Genomic DNA, 17670 nt, shown 5'->3' with positions numbered 1-17670 from the left:
CAAAAACAAACAAACGCCAAAAAAGCCTAACGTAAACGACGTAAATAAATTGCGCCGGGCGTACGCACGTACGTTTGTGAATCGGCGTATCTACTAGGTAATTAGCATATTCTACGCCGACAACAACGGAAGCGCCCCTAGCGGCCAGCGGCAGAATGCACCCTAAGATACGACAGCGTTAGAGACTTATGCCAGTTGTATCTTAGGCTAATGTCGGCGTATCTTGCTTTCTGAATACAGAAAGAAGATACGCCGGCGCAGATTTGAATTTACGTGGCGTATCTATGGATACGCCGGCGTAAAAATTCTCTCTGAATCTACCCCATTGTTTTTTTTTTGTTGTTCAACCCTAGCGGGCTGAACGAAAAAAAACTGACAGCTCAAGTCGGAGCCACTGTACTAACAATCCCCCCGCCAGAAAAACTTTGGTCCCCCCGCCAGAGCACTTTCATATGTGCTCTCAGCCACTGGCTAATCGGGAGCCGACCTGCAGACCTTTTCAGTCATTCTGTCGGACCGGCTGCAGTACATGCGGGCCTAAATGTCGGCCGGTTTCTATTGAATCGCTCGATGCCGTCCTACATTTGGCACGTGTGTAGTAGGGACAACCAGCCTGACGGATTTTACATGCAATTATGACTTGCAACTGTTATAGCCACTAGCGATAATCATTGGGGTAGATTCAAGAAGCAATTGCGCCTGTGTAACCATAGGTTACACAGCGCAATTGCTTACTTGCCCCGGCGTAACGAGTTCTCCTGATTCAGGAACCTCGTTACGCCGACTGCAGCCTAAGATCTGCGCGGCATAAGGCTCTTATGCCCGCATATCTTAGGCTGCATTCTTGCGGTGGCCGCTAGGTGGCGTTCCCGTTGTGCTCAGTGTATAGTATGCAAATTGCATACTAACACCGATTCACAACGTTGCGCGAGCCCTGCGTACGCAATTTACGTCGTTTACGTACGGCGGTTTTCGCGCAAGGCTGCCCCTGCTACGTATACCTGTCGTTCCCGCGTCGCGAAATTAGAATTTTACGTAGTTCGCGTAAGTGAATCGTGAATGGCGCTGGACGCCATTCACGTTCACTTTGAAGCAAATGACGTCCTTGCGACGTCATTTGCCGCAATGCACGTCTGGAAAGTTTCCCGACAGAGCATGCGCTCTACGCTCGGCGCGGGAACGCGCCTAATTTAAATGATTCCCGCCCCCTACGGGATCATTTAAATTGCGTGCTCTTGCGCCGGGCATTTTGCCAGCGCGCCCGCGCAATTTACGGAGCTTCTGCTCCGTTAATCAAGGGCAGCGGAGCAAATTTGCGGGGGCAAAAACTTTGCCCTGCGCCTCCGTAAATTATGCGCAATTCTACCTGAATCCGGGCCATTGTGTTCTCCCAGAGGGAATGCCTCGTCCCCCACACACACACAATGGCTCAGCAGGAGGGATTCCCCCACCAACGATGACAGTTTAGATGGAGGAATTATTCAAATTTCTTTCCTACAACCCGTGAGGGGGGGGGGGGGGATAAAACAATCGCTCCGTCTATGACCAGCCTTAGTTTCTCAAGATAGGATTTCTTTTTTTGTCCCCATATCAGTGTTATCTCCCGCAGTACAGATAGGGGAGGATCCGGAGCTGTACTGTAATAAACAGACGGTGCTGCTATGTGTTTACACATCTGGTGTTGTGTAACAGCCGGAGCTCCGGCTAATATTGCCATACAAAGTCTATTTCTGGTGCCGTTCCATGTCAGTCTAGCAGATGCCCGAGAAGCAGCGTGATCTCCGCAGCAGGCTCAGTGTTATGCGATCATCAGCTGACCTGCTGTACGATGGACCCCGGTATGGGAAGACGCTCTCACCGGCCAACGTGGGCGTTATAAACACAACTACGTCACACAACGATCGTAACGTGTCCTCACACAGCTATCGTAACGTGTCCTCACACACACAACGATCGTAACGTGTCCTCACACCACGATCGTAACGTGTCCACACACTCTCCTGTCTATGTGTGGAGGACTCTCCTGTCCATGTGTGGGGGACTCTCCTGTCCATGTGTGGAGGACTCTCCTGTCCATGTGTGGAGGGCTCTCCTGTCCATGTGTGGAGGACTCTCCTGTCCATCTGTGGGGGACTCTCCTGTCCATGTGTGGAGGACTCTCCTGTCCATGTGTGGAGGACTCTCCTGTCCATGTGTGGAGCACTCTCCTGTCCATGTGTGGAGGACTCTCCTGTTCATGTGTGGAGGACTCTCCTGTCCATGTGTGGAGCACTCTCCTGTCCATGTGTGGAGGACTCTCCTGTCCATGTGTGGAGGACTCTCCTGTCCATGTGTGGAGGACTCTCCTGTCCATGTGTGGAGGACTCTCCTGTTCATGTGTGGAGGACTCTCCTGTCCATGTGTGGAGGGCTCTCCTGTCCATGTGTGGAGGACTCTCCTGTCCATGTGTGGAGGACTCTCCTGTTCATGTGTGGAGGACTCTCCTGTCCATGTGTGGGGGACTCTCCTGTCCATGTGTGGAGGACTCTCCTGTCCATGTGTGGAGCACTCTCCTGTCCATGTGTGGAGGACTCTCCTGTCCATGTGTGGAGGACTCTCCTGTCCATGTGTGGAGGACTCTCCTGTCCATGTGTGGAGGACTCTCCTGTCCATGTGTGGAGGACTCTCCTGTCCATGTGTGGAGGGCTCTCCTGTCCATGTGTGGATGACTCTCCTGTCCATGTGTGGAGGACTCTCCTGTCCATGTGTGGAGGACTCTCCTGTCCATGTGTGGAGGGCTCTCCTGTCCATGTGTGGAGGACTCTCCTGTCCATGTGTGGGGGACTCTCCTGTCCATGTGTGGAGGACTCTCCTGTCCATGTGTGGAGGACTTTCCTGTCCATGTGTGGAGGACTCTCCTGTCCATGTGTGGAGGACTCTCCTGTCTTCATTATAACACAAGATTTTGTATTTCTTATAAGAAAACGTGGAAAGGAGCGTCTGGTTATAATTATCCGAGGTAAACGGCTTGTATTTCCTCTTTCAGCTGTGCATGAGGTCATCGATCACCGGCTGACGGAACGCGAGTGGGCAGAAGAGTGGAAACATCTCAACAATGTGAGTGCGCCGAGAAAACCATCGCGCTCGAAAGATCGCCACTTATTTTATATAACAAAGCTGTTGTGAAATGTTATCTGATTGGCCGGGACGGGTTACTGTAGGTCGTTGCTCCCCCCCCCCCCCCCCCCGCTTTTCTAAAGAACTAATTACTATTGACACCAAACCGATCGAATGATATTCAGGACCAGAAGAGATTGTGGAGGAGTCTGCTTTTCCGAGATTACAGAATTTACATATTTTTTTCCTCCTCCGGATGAGAAGCTGAGACGGAATTGTAAATAGGTTTATATTTAGAGATCTAAACAGTTCTGTCATCAGAATCGGGTAAAAAAAAAAGTGTTTGTTAGGATCGGGGGCTAAAACAGTTATCATCCTAATTGCATAGTAGATATTCTATATCACCAAAAGTATTGGGACGCCTGCCGTTACACACGCATGGGGGCAGATCCACAAAGGAAGTACGCCGGCGTGTCTACTGATACGCCGGCGTACTTTCAAATTTCCCGAGTCGTATCTTTGGTTTGATTCCTTAAACCAAGATACGACGGCATCTGGGTTAGATCCGACAGGCGTACGGCTTCGTGCGCCTTCGGATCTTAGATGCAATACTTCGACTACGTCGTCTCTAGTCGGCTTTTTCCGGCGTATAGTTAAAGCTGGTGTTTTGCGGAGTATAGTTAGACTTGCCATGTTAAGTATGGCCGTCGTTCCCGCGTTTATTTTGCGTAAGTCGTCCGTGAATCGGGATGGACGTAATTCACGTCTAAGTTAAAAAAAATGACGTCCTTGCGACGTCATTTAGCGCAATGCACGGCGGGAAATTCAGGGACGGCGTATGCGCAGTGCGCCTTCGGATCTTAGATGCAATACTTCGACTACGTCGTCTCTAGTCGGCTTTTTCCGGCGTATAGTTAAAGCTGGTGTTTTGCGGAGTATAGTTAGACTTGCCATGTTAAGTATGGCCGTCGTTCCCGCGTTTATTTTGCGTAAGTCGTCCGTGAATCGGGATGGACGTAATTCACGTCTAAGTTAAAAAAAAATGACGTCCTTGCGACGTCATTTAGCGCAATGCACGGCGGGAAATTCAGGGACGGCGTATGCGCAGTTCATTAGGCGCGGGGATGCGCTTCATTTAAATGAAACACGCCCCCTACTCGCCGATTTGAATTAGGCGCCCTTACGCCGCGAGTGATAGACTACGCCGCCGTAACTTACGGCGCAAATTCTTTGTGGATTCGAAGTTTAAACAAGTAAGTTACAGCGGCGTAGCGTATCTCCCTTACGCTGCGCCGGTGCAGATCTCTGTGGATCTGCCCCATGAACTTTAATGGCACCCCAGTCTTAGTTCGTAGGGTTCAATATTGAGTTGGCCCCGCCCTTTGCAGCTATAACACCTTCACCTCTTCTGGGAAGGCCGGCCCACAAGACTCATTGTATTGGTTTTAGAAGCTAGGCCTCTCCTATTCATATGCTTAGGATTTTGTAAAACTGGAGGGTGCAAAATCTGGTGCGGCTGGGTATAGTAACCAATCAGCTTCCAGGTTTTATTGAACAAGCTGAAGTTAGAAGCTGATTGGTTACTGTGCCCGGCTTCACCAGATTCAGTTTTAGTAAACCCCGCCCCCCCCCCCCCCCCCCAATGGCCATGCAGGAGATTCCTTTCCGTCACTGGAAATCCCGGGACAATGCAGATCATCGCACAGAGATGGTGGAAATGACAATCTTTTTCTTTTTTTTATTCCTCCAGCTGTTAAACTGCATTATGGATATGGTGGAGAAAACCCGGCGCTCGCTGACGGTCCTCCGCCGCTGCCAGGAAGCGGACCGAGAAGAACTCAACCACTGGATACGGCGCTACAGCGACGCCGAGGACCTGAAAAAGAACGTCAGCTCCGTGGCTCAGCCGGCGCGACATCACAACAGCTCCTCGAGCACCGAGTCCTCACCAGCAGGTCAGTGGAGGAAGGGCGGGACTTGTACCCATAATGGTATTATATGCAGTGATTTATCCACTTCAGCTCCGGATGGTTTTACCCCCCTTCACGACCTGGCCATTTTTTTCTACTTTAACTGGTAGTTGTGTGATCATTTTTTATCTGCCTGGAGATGGGCTTTGACATCTTCCCGTCTGAGCTGTAGCAGAGGGACGGAAGGGCTAGGTTTTCCTCCGGGGGGGGGCAAGCAGCGGCACGATCTGTAACCCAGCCGATGACTGATCAGTGTACCAGCCCTCTGCCGGTGTTCTGCCGAATAAGTTCCGCCCATCGGATAAGGACCCCCCCCTGTACTGCGCAGTACGAACCTCAAACGAGCCTGAGTTTGTCTTGTTGTGGTTAGCTGTGATTGGCCAGAGCTAATCACATGGTACCGATGGGCTGTAATTGGCCCTGTCTGTATCATGTGATCACATTGACCAATCACAGGTAGCAACACAATTGTACACAATGAATGGCATGAAAAGGAAGCCATCCGTTGTTTACAACTGTCATGTGACCTGCTGTGATTGGTCACAGCGGTTACATGGTACCGGTGTCCTGCCGAAAATGTTCCCCTGGCGGATTAGGACCCCCCTGTACTGCGCAGCTGTAGGTGTTGACTTTTAATAAGCACACTTACCTGTCCAGGGTGCCCGCGATGTTGCCCCCCCCCCCCCCGGCCGATACGAGAGGAAGATCATCGCGGAATAGAAACGTGGCAGATTAAGACGATCTGCCTAGCAACAGCCATTTCTGGTAAGTATAAAAGTTTTTGGAGCCTTTTTGTCTTCTTTTTTTAAGGGTGGACCTCCCCTTTAAGGGTAACTGCAGAACACAGGCAATAATGTTCCGCTGTCTCATCAACTCTTTCCTTTTCCTTTAGAGCCATCGAGGGATTTCCTACATCGGCCGCCGCCGGCTGGCTATATGCCGGAGGAGATCTGGAGGAAGGCAGGTGAGTTAAATCCTGGAGGCACCCCAGATAACTGATAGGTCCCCCCCTCCCCCCCAACATCGGGGGGTGTCCAGATTATATCACTACACTCCATAGATAGAAATAATACCGGGGTCCCACCATATAGTGATTAGACAAATATTTTTTTAGCTTTTGGTAGTTTTTCCAACAAGAAATCCGCTATTTTCTTTCAAATTTGTCTGTTTAGCGAACGTAACGAATTTATCCGAAGTTCCGAATTATCCTAAATAAATATCGCATCTAAACGAATTGAGCGTAACAAACTAATAATAGTAAATGATAATAATAAAAACTTTTATTATTATTATTAATTTGCTACTTTCAATTCGTTTAGATGCGGCATAAAGATTCCATCTCTTTTTCAAACTGCAGCCGCTGAGGGGGTCAGAGATACAAGTCAGATTTTAAGCATCCCCTGCAACACAAAATTACCGTATTTATCGGGGTATACCGCGCGCCGGCGTATAATGTGCACCCCAAACTTAGGAAGGTAGTTTAAGGAAAAAAAAACTTACATTTTGCCCTGCGTCCATCAGCGGCCTTGTCCGGCGTCCGTCTGCGGCTTCCTTGCACGGGGTCTGTCCAGCCTTGTGGGTGTCCGTCTGCGGCTTTGGAGGTGTCCGTCTGTGGCTTCCTCGCGGGGTCCGTCCAGTCCATCCGCACCTTGCCCGGGGTTGCAGCGGTGTTCGTTTTTGAATTAGGCGCCTCGGCCGAGCCGAGAGGAGCCGGATTTTCTGTGTGTTCGGCTCCTCTCGGCTTCTCTCGGTTTTCTCTCGGCTCCTCTCGTGTGGCTGTGGGCGGAGCCGAGCGTGGCCGAGTCGAGTGCGCAGTACACTCGGCTCTAGGCTGCGGCTCCTCTCGGCTTGTCTCGAGTCCTCTTGCGTGGCTGCGGACGGAGCCGAGCCTAGCCGAGTGTACTGCGGTCTATTTCGGCGGCGCCCGGGAACAGCAGTATCGGCGTATATCGCGCACCCGCGATTTCCCCCTGATTTTAAGGGGGAAAAAGTGCGCGGTATACGCCGATAAATACGGTACATTTTTGGTGAGATTCTCTTAAAGGGAAATCACTTCTAAGGGGATGCAGACCCTGCCACCTTCCTCATTAGAACCCTGCAGGTGCAGCAGCTGATTGATAATTGTAAAGTCACTCCCAGTCACTGTGCACATGGACACAGAGAAACAAACAGTTATTTCTTCAGAAAAACAAGAGGGAGGAATCTGCTACAAAGTTTGTTACAATCCCTGCAATGTACAGAGATCACCCAGAGGGGGAGGGGTTTATTCCCTGCAATGTACAGAGATCACCCAGAGGGGGAGGGGTTTATTCCCTGCAATGTACAGAGATCACCCAGAGGGGGAGGGGTTTCATTTCTTAACAAAAGTGGAGTTACTCTTTAAATGTACCTAATGTAAGTACACAGATATATCCTAAGGACAGTCTACTGTATATATTTGTACAGCGGCACTTATACTGGGAGAGGGAGGGGCATTGCCAGGAACCAGTCAGGTATATTTTAGGGCCCATGTGCTGATTGGTTGAGCTGTGTTACAATAATGGATGTTATACAGAGGGTTGCACTTTTGGGTAGAATGTAGTTTGTAGATTATTTTTGCACCTTTTCTCTTAGCACTCAGTGTTATGGCCCTGTGATAGGCAACCTGTAGATCTCTGGTTGTTGTAGAACTACAAGCCCCAGCATGCTCTGCCTGCCAAGGTGTGTCTAGAGCCACACAGGGAGCCGTCAGGACATGCTGGACCTTCTGATTCCATAGCGCCCAACAGATCTACTCGTTGCCCTTCACACTAGCTTTGCGCCAAACATTTAGCTGCAGCGTAGGGCACAGACCTAAATCATTAAACCCCTCCTTCACCTGAGTCCCCCCTCCCAGGGCTCATCTTCACCTCTGAGCTGTCTCTCTGCCCGCACAGAGGAGGCGGTGAACGACGTCAAGCGGCAGGCCATGTCCGAACTGCAGAAGGCCGTGTCGGAAGCGGAGCGCAAGGCTCACGACCTCATCACTTTAGAGAGAGCCAAAATGGAGCGAGCGCTGGCGGAGGCAAAGCGGCAAGCATCGGAGGACGCCGTCTCTGTCATCAACCAGCAGGAGGACACAAGTGAGGTAACGCCCATGAGGAGCTAAGTAGGAGGCAAGAGATCTTTTGAAAAGGACTTGGGCTATTGGGCTTCGTATACACATGTGCTTCAGCTTGTATAACAGTAGTGTGTACTGTGTGTGCACAGCGTTTTCAAAACTTGCAGCTTATTTACTGCAGTTTTCTTAAAAGAAATAGGCAGGGTGCAGATACTCCCTTCGTCCAAGTCACCCCATGTCTCCGCCCCCTACCCACCTCCAAGCACCGTCTTTTGTCTCCACCGATACCCACCTCCGAGCACCGTCATTTGTCTCCACCCCCTACCCACCTCCAAACACCATCATTTGTCTCCACCCCCTACCCACCTCCGAGCACCATCATTTGTCTCCACCCCTTACCCACCTCCAAGCACCGTCTTTTGTCTCCACCCCTACCCACCTCCGAGCACCGTCATTTGTCTCCACCCCTTACCCACCTCCAAGCGCCGTCTTTTGTCTCCACCCCTACCCACCTCCAAGCACTGTCTTTTGTCTCCACCCATACCCACCTCAGAGCACTGTGTTTTGTCTCCGCCCTTACCCACCTCCGAGCACCGTCATTTGTCTCCACCCTTAACCCACCTCCAAGCACCGTGTTTTGTCTCCACCTCTACCCACCTCCAAGCACAGACTTTTGTCTCCACCCCTACCCACATCTGAGCACCATCCTTTGTCTCCACCCCCTACCCACATCTGAGCACCATCCTTTGTCTCCACCCCTACCCACATCTGAGCACCATCCTTTGTCTCCACCCCCTACCCACATCTGAGCACCATCCTTTGTCTCCAACCCCTACCCACATCTGAGCACCATCCTTTTTCTCCATCCACTACCCACATCTGAGCACAATCCTTTGTCTTCACCCCTACCCACCTCCGAGCACTGCTTTTTGTCTCCTCCCCCTACCCACCTCCAAGCACTGTCTTTTGTCTCCACCCCCTTCCCACCTCCGAGCACCGTCTTTTGTCTCTACCCCCTTCCTACCTCCGAGCACCGTCTTTTGTCTCCACCCGCTTCACACCTATGAGCACCGTCTTTTGTCTCCACCCCCTACCCACCTCCCGAGCACCGTCTTTTGTCTCCACCCCCTTCCCACCTCTGAACACCGAATTTAACACACCTGCTCCCCATTCACACCGGAGACCTTGTAACACTAACGAGTCACATGACACCGGGGGAGGAAAAATTTCTAATTGGGCCCAATGTGATATTTTCACTTAGGGGTGTCCTCACTTTTATTGCCAGCGGTTTAGACATTAATGGCTGTGTGCTGAGTAATTTTGAGGGGACAGCAAATTTACACTGTTATACAAGCTGTACACTCACTGCACAACATTGTAGCAAACTGTAATTTCTTCATTGTTGTCACATGAAAAGATACAAGAAAAGATTTACACAAATGTGAGGGGCGTACTTACTTGTATGAGATACTGTGTGTATATATATATATAATTATGTGGCACTTACTGGCAGAACAGTGTTTATGTGTTACCATGTGCATGTCAGATTTTCTGAATGTTATTATATCTGGGTCCAGGAGTCAGGAGGCTTTGTAGAGCGTTGTGTTTGGGACAAAGTATCCATTCGTAGATCCACATTTGACCTTGTAGATAGAGCTGATCATTAGGCTCTCTTGTTCTCTGTTGCTGGGTAAAAAGGCTGAATGCTGATAAATAGACATGTGCAATTAGTTTTGTTTCCGAATTCGTTTTTTAACAAATTTAGACAAATTCCTTCATTCGGAAATATCAGAATTTCAGAATTTTTCTGAATATTCCAAATATATTTTTTGACTATTAAATTACAGGTATTGGAATTTCCTTTCAAATTTGGCTGTTAGTGAACGTAACAAATACGAATTTATGTGAAGTTACGAATTATCCGAAATAGCGAATACAGCATCTAAACAAATGGAACGTAATAAATTAAATAATAATAAATAACAATAATAATAAAAAACTATTATTTATTATTATTTTGTTTCGTTCCATTTGTTTAGATGCGGCATTCATTATTTCAAATGTTTCGTAACTTCGGATAAATTTGTATTCGTTACGTTCACTAACAGCCAAATTTGCCGGGAATTCCAATACCTATAGTTGAAAAGTTTGTTATTATTAGTTAGTTATTTATTATTTAGAATTTTAGGATTTTCCTTTCTTATTTTCGAATTTACAAATTTCTGAATTCTTAAATTTTTTAATTTTCGCATTCCAAATTTTAGAATTTCTGAATTCCAAATTCACGAATTTACAAATCACGAATTCTGAATTTCTGAATTCTGAATTTACAAATTCTAAATTTCTGAATTCCGAATTTATTAATTTTCGAATTTACGAATTCTGAATTTCTGAATTTACAAATTCCGAATTCACAAATTTACGAACTCCGAATTAACGAATTTTCGAATTTACGAATTCTGAATTTCTGAATTTACAAATTTCGAATTTACGAATTACAAATTTCGAATTTACGAATTACAAATTTATGAATTTACGAATTCTGAATTTCCGAACTCCAAATTCACGCATTTACGAACTCCGAATTCACAAATTTTCAAATTTACGAATTCCGAATTTCCGAATCCTGAATTTATGAATTTTCAAATTTACGAATTCCGAATTCACGAATTTACGAACTCCAAATTCACGAATTTACAAACTACGAATTCACGAATTTACAAACTACGAATTCACGAATTTACAAACTACGAATTCACGAATTTACGAACTCCAAATTCACAAATTTACAAACTACGAATTCACGAATTTACGAACTCCAAATTCACGAATTTACAAACTACGAATTCACGAATTTATGAATTTTCTAATTTACGAATTCGGAGTTTACGAATTCTGAATTTATGAATTTACGAATTCCGAATTCGCGAATTTATGAACTCCAAATTCAAAAATTTATGAGTTTTCTAATTTACGAATTCCGAATTTACAAATTCTGAATTGATGAATTTTCGAAATTACGAATTCTGAATTCACGAAATTACGAACTCCAAATTCACGAATTTATGAATTTTCTAATTTACGAATTCCTGAATTTTCTCATTTCCGAATTTCCGAATTCTGAATTTATGAATTATGAATTCTGAATTTACGAGTTCGAATTTATAAATTTTCAAATTTAAGAAAAAAACAAAAAACGAATGAAATGAAAATGAAAACAAACACATTTTTCGGCAGTGCACATATCTACTGACAAAACACTAAAAAGGTTAAGAAATACCAGCATCAAACGTTTCTGTGCTTCTGCTGATTTCGAAACTTGCGGCTGATATTTTTCTCTCTTTTTTTCTTTTGTAGAGTTGTTGGAACTGCGGCCGGAAAGCAAGTGAGACCTGCAGCGGCTGCAACACGGCGCGTTACTGCGGCTCTTTCTGCCAACACAAAGACTGGGAGAAACATCATCACGTCTGCGGCCAATCCCTGCACCACCCTCCCAGCGCACCACCAGCACCAACCACCCCCGCCACACCTGCAGCCAGCCCCACCGCAAGCAGCTCCGCCTCTCGATCTGGGACTCCCGCCACACCTCTTCTGTTAGATACAGCCTCGCGCTAAACAGAGACCTCCCGCGATATAATAATAATAATAGGAGGACGGAAACCAACCACTACGACACACAGCGACTGGTCAGCCTCGCTAAGTGTCCGTCAAGACTTTACCTAAACCCCGCCTCTCGTGTCTCTTTCTGGGCGGGGCTAGGACCTGCATGTCAGTGTGGTTTCGGTTTTGGCCCATATGAAACTAAATATCACAAAAAGGGGCCTCCTAATGTCGGAATGAATATCCCGAGGAGGGGAGGTGAAGAAGATCGCGGATTGGGGGATGTGTTTTTTTTTTTTTGTTTTTTTTAAAGAACTGCTTTCAAATCTTTGGCTTTAAATGAAATTGAAATCCAAAAAAGAAAACCATAAAAACCAGATATACAAATTAAACTACCTTGCTAGACAGCCAAGAAATGTCCAACACCAAGAACACCTCGTAAAGAGAAATCCAAAAATAACGAAAAACCCAAACTTTTTTTTTTTTGCCAGCCCTGCCAAAGCTCGGTCCGTCATGGCGGGAGGAAGGGGAGGGAACTTCCTGGAGTTAAAAAAAAAAGCGGGAAACTGCAAAGGATTCTGGGAGCTTCAGCATGAGGAAGGACACCTTATTCTAACCAATGCTAAAGAAGAAGAAGTGCTCCAAAGAGGCACCAACCGGTGCTGCACTTCCAGATGGACCTCCTCCTACCTACCTCTCCTGTAGCAGGCGCCTCCCGCGTTGCTCGGCTGTTCAGGACTCCCCCGACGCCCCTCGTTCCAGTCCTTGGATTTGTGTGCAGAGGGAATAAGAAGACCACCAGAGATTACGGCTCCTGTCCCCGTTGACATTTATGTGTATAGGTGTCTTCACTCCAACCAACCAACCAACCTCTGCTGGGGCCCCTCGATGGGCCTGCAGAAATAACCCCAAATATCATTATTTATTAGACAGTCATGGACAACACGCCCCTCGGGGGCGGGGACTGGTGGGAGGTGACTTCCAGGGCTCCGCCTGGACCACAGACTTCAGCCCACGTTTGGCAAGATTGTACAGTTTTTTTTTTTGTTTTTTTTTCTATTTATAAAAGCAAAATGAAGAATTCCCGTGTAGGGGACACGAGTGCAATATAAAAAGTGCGAGGCTACTGATGGATGGATGGATGGGGGGAGGGGAGGGAGCTGCAAATTTATGTCGACGTAAAAAAAAAAAAAATAACGTGAAAATAAAGTGGGTGGGGCAGGAAAATGTCAGCGCCACGCAGAGATGAACGGCGGCAGGAATGTGAAAATGAAGCTCTTATGGTGTTTTGTAGTAATAGAATGCAATAGGCGTAGAGATGTACAGTAAGCTATAGCAACCAATCATAGACCACGTGTTTTAGCCCGCCCCCTTCTAAGGCTTGAAAGCTGATTGGTTGCTCTTGGTTACTTTGTGCCATGCTCTTTGCACTGTAGATGGAAAATGTGATTAGTTGCCATTAATAATACAGTTCTACCTTCAGAAGCTTTCTTACGTAATAGCCCGGTCATTAGATGTGCCCATTCATTAGATGAGCCCAATCATTAGATAAACCTATTTATTACATGAGCCCATTTATTACATGAGCCCATTCATTAGATGAGCCCATTCATTAGATGAGTCCATTCATTAGATGAGCCCATTCATTAGATGTGCCCAATCATTAGATGTGCCCATTTATTAGATGAGCCCATTTATTACATGGGCCCTTTTATTAAATTAGCCCATTATTTCACAAGCCCATTCATTAGATGATGCTTTGGGCTCTACTGTACTGTGCAGTGCATTGGGGAGCAATTCACAATGAGTGGCACGGACCGCACCACACATACAGACCACAGGAAAGAGCCGGTGCTCCAATAAATCAGAAAACGTGGTTATCCTTTATTACAAACAAAAGAGTATCAATAATAGCCCATTTGTTAGGTGGGCCCATTCATTGAAGAGCCTATTTTATACGTGAGCCCAATTATTGGATAAGACCATTCATTAGATGGGCCCTTTTATTAGATTAGCCCATTATTTACATGAGTCCATTCATGAGATGAGTCCATTCATGAGATGAGTCCATTCATGAGATGGGCCCTTTTATTAGATGAGCCCATTTATTACATGAGTCCATTTATTACATGAGTCCATTCATAAGACAAGCCCATGTATTAGACAAGCCCATTTAGTAGATGATGCTTTGGGCTCTATTGTACTGTGCAGTGCATTGGGGAGCAATTCACAATGAATGGCACGGACCGCACCACACATACGGGTACAGACAACAGGAAAGAGTTGGCATTCCGATAGATCAGCAGAAATGGTTATGCTTTATTACAAAAGAGTGGTGTACGGCTTATATAAAAAAAAGGCACAGTTGATAAAAAAAACGACGCGTTTCATGGTTAAGGCCTGAGCAGAGTGCCGGCTCTTTCCTGTATAGTGCTGGAGGTTATCAGAAAACCTCTTTGCCTGACGCACCCGGTACCAGGATCTGTGGATGGATGGGGGGGGGGGGTTGCTGGTCTGTGTTACTTGTTCCAGGTGCATTGCCATGCGTTGTGGTGAGGCCGCTTTACCGGGCATTGCCACAACACACAAGTATGGGGGGGACCTTAAAGTGAGGTAACAGATATAAAATATAGCAAAGCGGGACACAGAGGCTCCCCCCCCCCCCCCAATAGCATAATACAAAGTCCGGTATTCAGCCCTGACCCAGAGCCACCAATCACGTCTCACTTTCATCAGTTTCGTGTCGCTAGGCCATTGCAAATTGTTTTTTTATTATTGATGCTCTTTGCTTTTAGCCTTGTTATTATGGATGCACCATTGAAATTCTCAGCACAGCTTGAGATCGCGATCCCGCTGGCAACCACTTGAGACAGATGGTGGTAAATCTTACAATACTAAAGTGCGCTCAATGCCTGCACGCCATTGGCTTAAAATGTATCTATAGTCAATTTTTTAATACAGTGGAACCTCAGATTACAAGCATAAGGCGTTCCAGGAAAATGCTTGTAATCCAAAGCACTCGCATATCAAAGCGAGTTTCCCCATAGAAGTCAATGGAAACCAAGATAATTCGTTCCGCATTGACTTCTATGGCATGCAATATCGCATGTGGCCAGAGGTGGGAGGGGGCGCCGTAGAGCCTCAGAAATACTCGGGGACAGCGCGGCTGATCTCAGGAACCCTCGGAAACGCTCGGGAACTGAGAATTTCTGAACCGCACCGAGTGTCACCAGCGCCCCGGCACCTCTGGCCAAATGCGGTACTGCACACCCCATTGGCTTGAATTCTGCTTGTTTTGCGAGACAACACTCAGAATACTCTTGAATCTGAAAAATCCATTTGAGTGACCCTTTAAGCCAGGCCATTTAGTTGCCCCCTAGTGCAAGGGTAGGTAACCCGGCTGTTGTGGAACTACATTTCCCATGAGGCATTGCAAGGCTGGCAGTTACAATTACTCCCAGAGGCATGATGGGAATTGTAGTTCTGCAACAGCTGGAGGGCTTTAGTGCAAATATCCACTTCAGCATTGCCTGTACAAACCTGCCCCACCCACATTTGTCCTTTTTTCTGGTTAAAGAAGGAAAGCTAACACCCGATTGGTTGTTGTTGGCAGCGCCCATCAATGGACTTTTGAAACTCTTTAGCGACCCCCTGCTGGCCAAAAAAACAGAATAAAAAAAGATAAAAGAAAAGATAAAAGTGGACCTGTTTTACAGCATCAGCAGCCGCTCTCTCCGTACGCCGCGCGGCATTATTCGGCTTTTCCTGTAGATCAGGGATAAGCAATTAGCGGACCTCCAGCTGTTGCAGAACTACAACTCCCATGAGGCATAGCAGGACTCTGACAGCCACAAGCATGACACCCAGAGGCAGAAGCATGATGGGACTTGTAGTTTTGCAACAGCTGGAGGTCCACTAATTGCATATCCCTGCTGTAGATGATAGGCGTGCAATTATTAAGGAAAAGGGAGTCACCGCTCAAGGCAGGAGATGTAACTGTTGAACCTCCTTACAAAATCCAAAGCCGCGGGTGCTGGCAATGCGAATCGAAGAGGAATGTTTGGACAGCCGCACTCCAAAAAAAGTTTATTTTATTGTAAAAATAATAAATAAAGTTTATTTTATTGTAAAAATAATAAAATCACAAAAAAACATGCCACAGCAAAGCAGGTACAAGCTGACGCGTTTCACGCGTCAGCTTGTACCTGGTTTGCTGTGGCATGTTTTTTTGTGATTTTATTCTTTTTACAATAAAATAAACTTTTTGGGAGTGCGGCTGTCCAAACATTCCTCTTCAATTTGCATACAATTATTAAGTTGCACCATATTTATTTGTACTTTTAAAAAAAAAAAAGAAAAAAAAAATCACGCAGCATATTAAAAAAAAAAAAATGCTAGAATCAGATTATTATTATTATTATTATTATTATTATTATTATTATCGGTCCGTCGTCCATTTTTGTTCATCTGCTTCAGATATGAAGGAAAATTTTATTTTTATACATCTTATGGTTAAAAAAAAAAAAAAAAAAGAAAACAGAAAGTAATATATAAAATATTTGGTGTGTGTAAAAAAAAAAAAAAGAGACAAACCTGCCGCGTCTTTAATACTTCTCTGATTTCTTCTGCTGTTGTACGTTTTTTTTTTTTTTACGCTCTCTGTAACCTCCGTTTGCTGTTAAGGTGGCATCCATCTTTGTAGCATACAATTGTCTCTCTCTGTTGCTGTGTACTCTGTTTTATTTTTTACCCCCCCCACATTTGCGGTATCCATGCAGGCCGATCCCCCCCCCCCGTCCTTTGCCAAGTGCTAAAGATATCAAATCACGAAATTCGCTCTCTTCCCCCGCCTGTTTAGAGCAAGGTCGGAGGAGTATCTTTGACGTTTCGATCTCACAAGCATGGATTACCGCCCCTTCGGAGACTCTCTTGCACTACCTCTTAAGTTCACAGCCCTGTTTATGGAACTGCAAAAAAAAAATGGCCGTCTAAGCTTCGCGTTTTATACCAAATTGTCATCGTGGGGAAAAAAGGACGTTGGACAACCTTTGTCCTGGACTTTTTACTTTGAAAAAAAAGCAGCTTTAAATATATCATCCTCTGTCCCAAGGATTGGTGAACATGGACCTCGCAGCCGGAGGCCCGTCGGAGGTCGAAGCTTTAAAAAGATGACAGCTCTCTTGCCTCCACGAACCAATACAGATGTTTTTCGATGGCGTCATGGAGAGTCATGGCGTTTTCTTGTGTCGCACTGCCAAATCGCATCAGTCCTTTTTTTTTCCTCTCTGTCCTCGTTCTATTGTAATGTTGGAGAAAAAAAAAAAAAAAAAGCAGCAGTCTTGTAGTTTCTGAAGTCCTGAACGTTGGGAGTCTAAATGATAATTATTCATATTTTTTTGGGGGGGCGTTTTAAATGTTCTGCCGGCTATCAGAAGGGTACCTCGGCCACTGTGATGGACTTCAATCAGGAGATACGGTCTTAGAAAACGTTTTCGGATCGTGGATACGCCAACTTTTTATTTTAGCGCCACGTCCCTGAATTTAAAGGGAAATATTTTGGGGATTTTTTTAGTTGCAAAAATGATATCAAATAAATTATTTAAAGAAACAAAATAAAAAATGTGTTGAGAATAAAACAGTTGGCAAGTACAGTATATTTTATCACAGTATTAGCAGGACAGATGGATTTCCCAACATGTTTTGTCCCATGTGTTGGGCTTCTTCAGGGGAAGTACAAGCCTTCTAACGAAACAAACAGAAAAATTAAAAATTGTATACATATATATATATCTATATCTCGATTATTTGAAGTCATATATATTACAGAGTATTGTATCCATTTAGTTCCATAAACAATTTATTATATGCACATGCATCTCTATTTTCAGGGCGATGCCTCTTGCCTACGAGGTACTGTAAGAGGCA

General features: G+C 45.9%; 1 protein-coding gene across 3 annotated transcripts in view; it reads left to right on the top strand.

The window, feature by feature from the left end:
- CBFA2T3 (CBFA2/RUNX1 partner transcriptional co-repressor 3) overlaps window positions 1-13230 on the top strand; it is a 50840-nt gene extending 37610 nt beyond the window's left edge. The window contains exons 7-11 of one of the 3 annotated variants that reach the window (XM_040329610.1): window positions 3026-3096; window positions 4847-5051; window positions 5959-6030; window positions 7982-8172; window positions 11503-13230. In XM_040329610.1, the coding sequence (XP_040185544.1) occupies window positions 3026-3096; window positions 4847-5051; window positions 5959-6030; window positions 7982-8172; window positions 11503-11760 (797 nt within the window). In that variant the 3' untranslated portion in view covers window positions 11761-13230. Of the gene's footprint in view, window positions 1-3025; window positions 3097-4846; window positions 5052-5958; window positions 6031-7941; window positions 8173-11502 lie in introns of all 3 variants that reach the window. The other 2 variants (XM_040329612.1, XM_040329611.1) reach the window with 2 other exon arrangements.
- Window positions 13231-17670: the final 4440 nt, after the last annotated feature.

This window comes from Rana temporaria, chromosome 11 (genome assembly GCF_905171775.1).
Source record: "Rana temporaria chromosome 11, aRanTem1.1, whole genome shotgun sequence".
In the NCBI taxonomy this organism is placed as follows: domain Eukaryota; kingdom Metazoa; phylum Chordata; class Amphibia; order Anura; family Ranidae; genus Rana; species Rana temporaria.
This window is presented reverse-complemented; position numbering and strand designations above follow the sequence as displayed.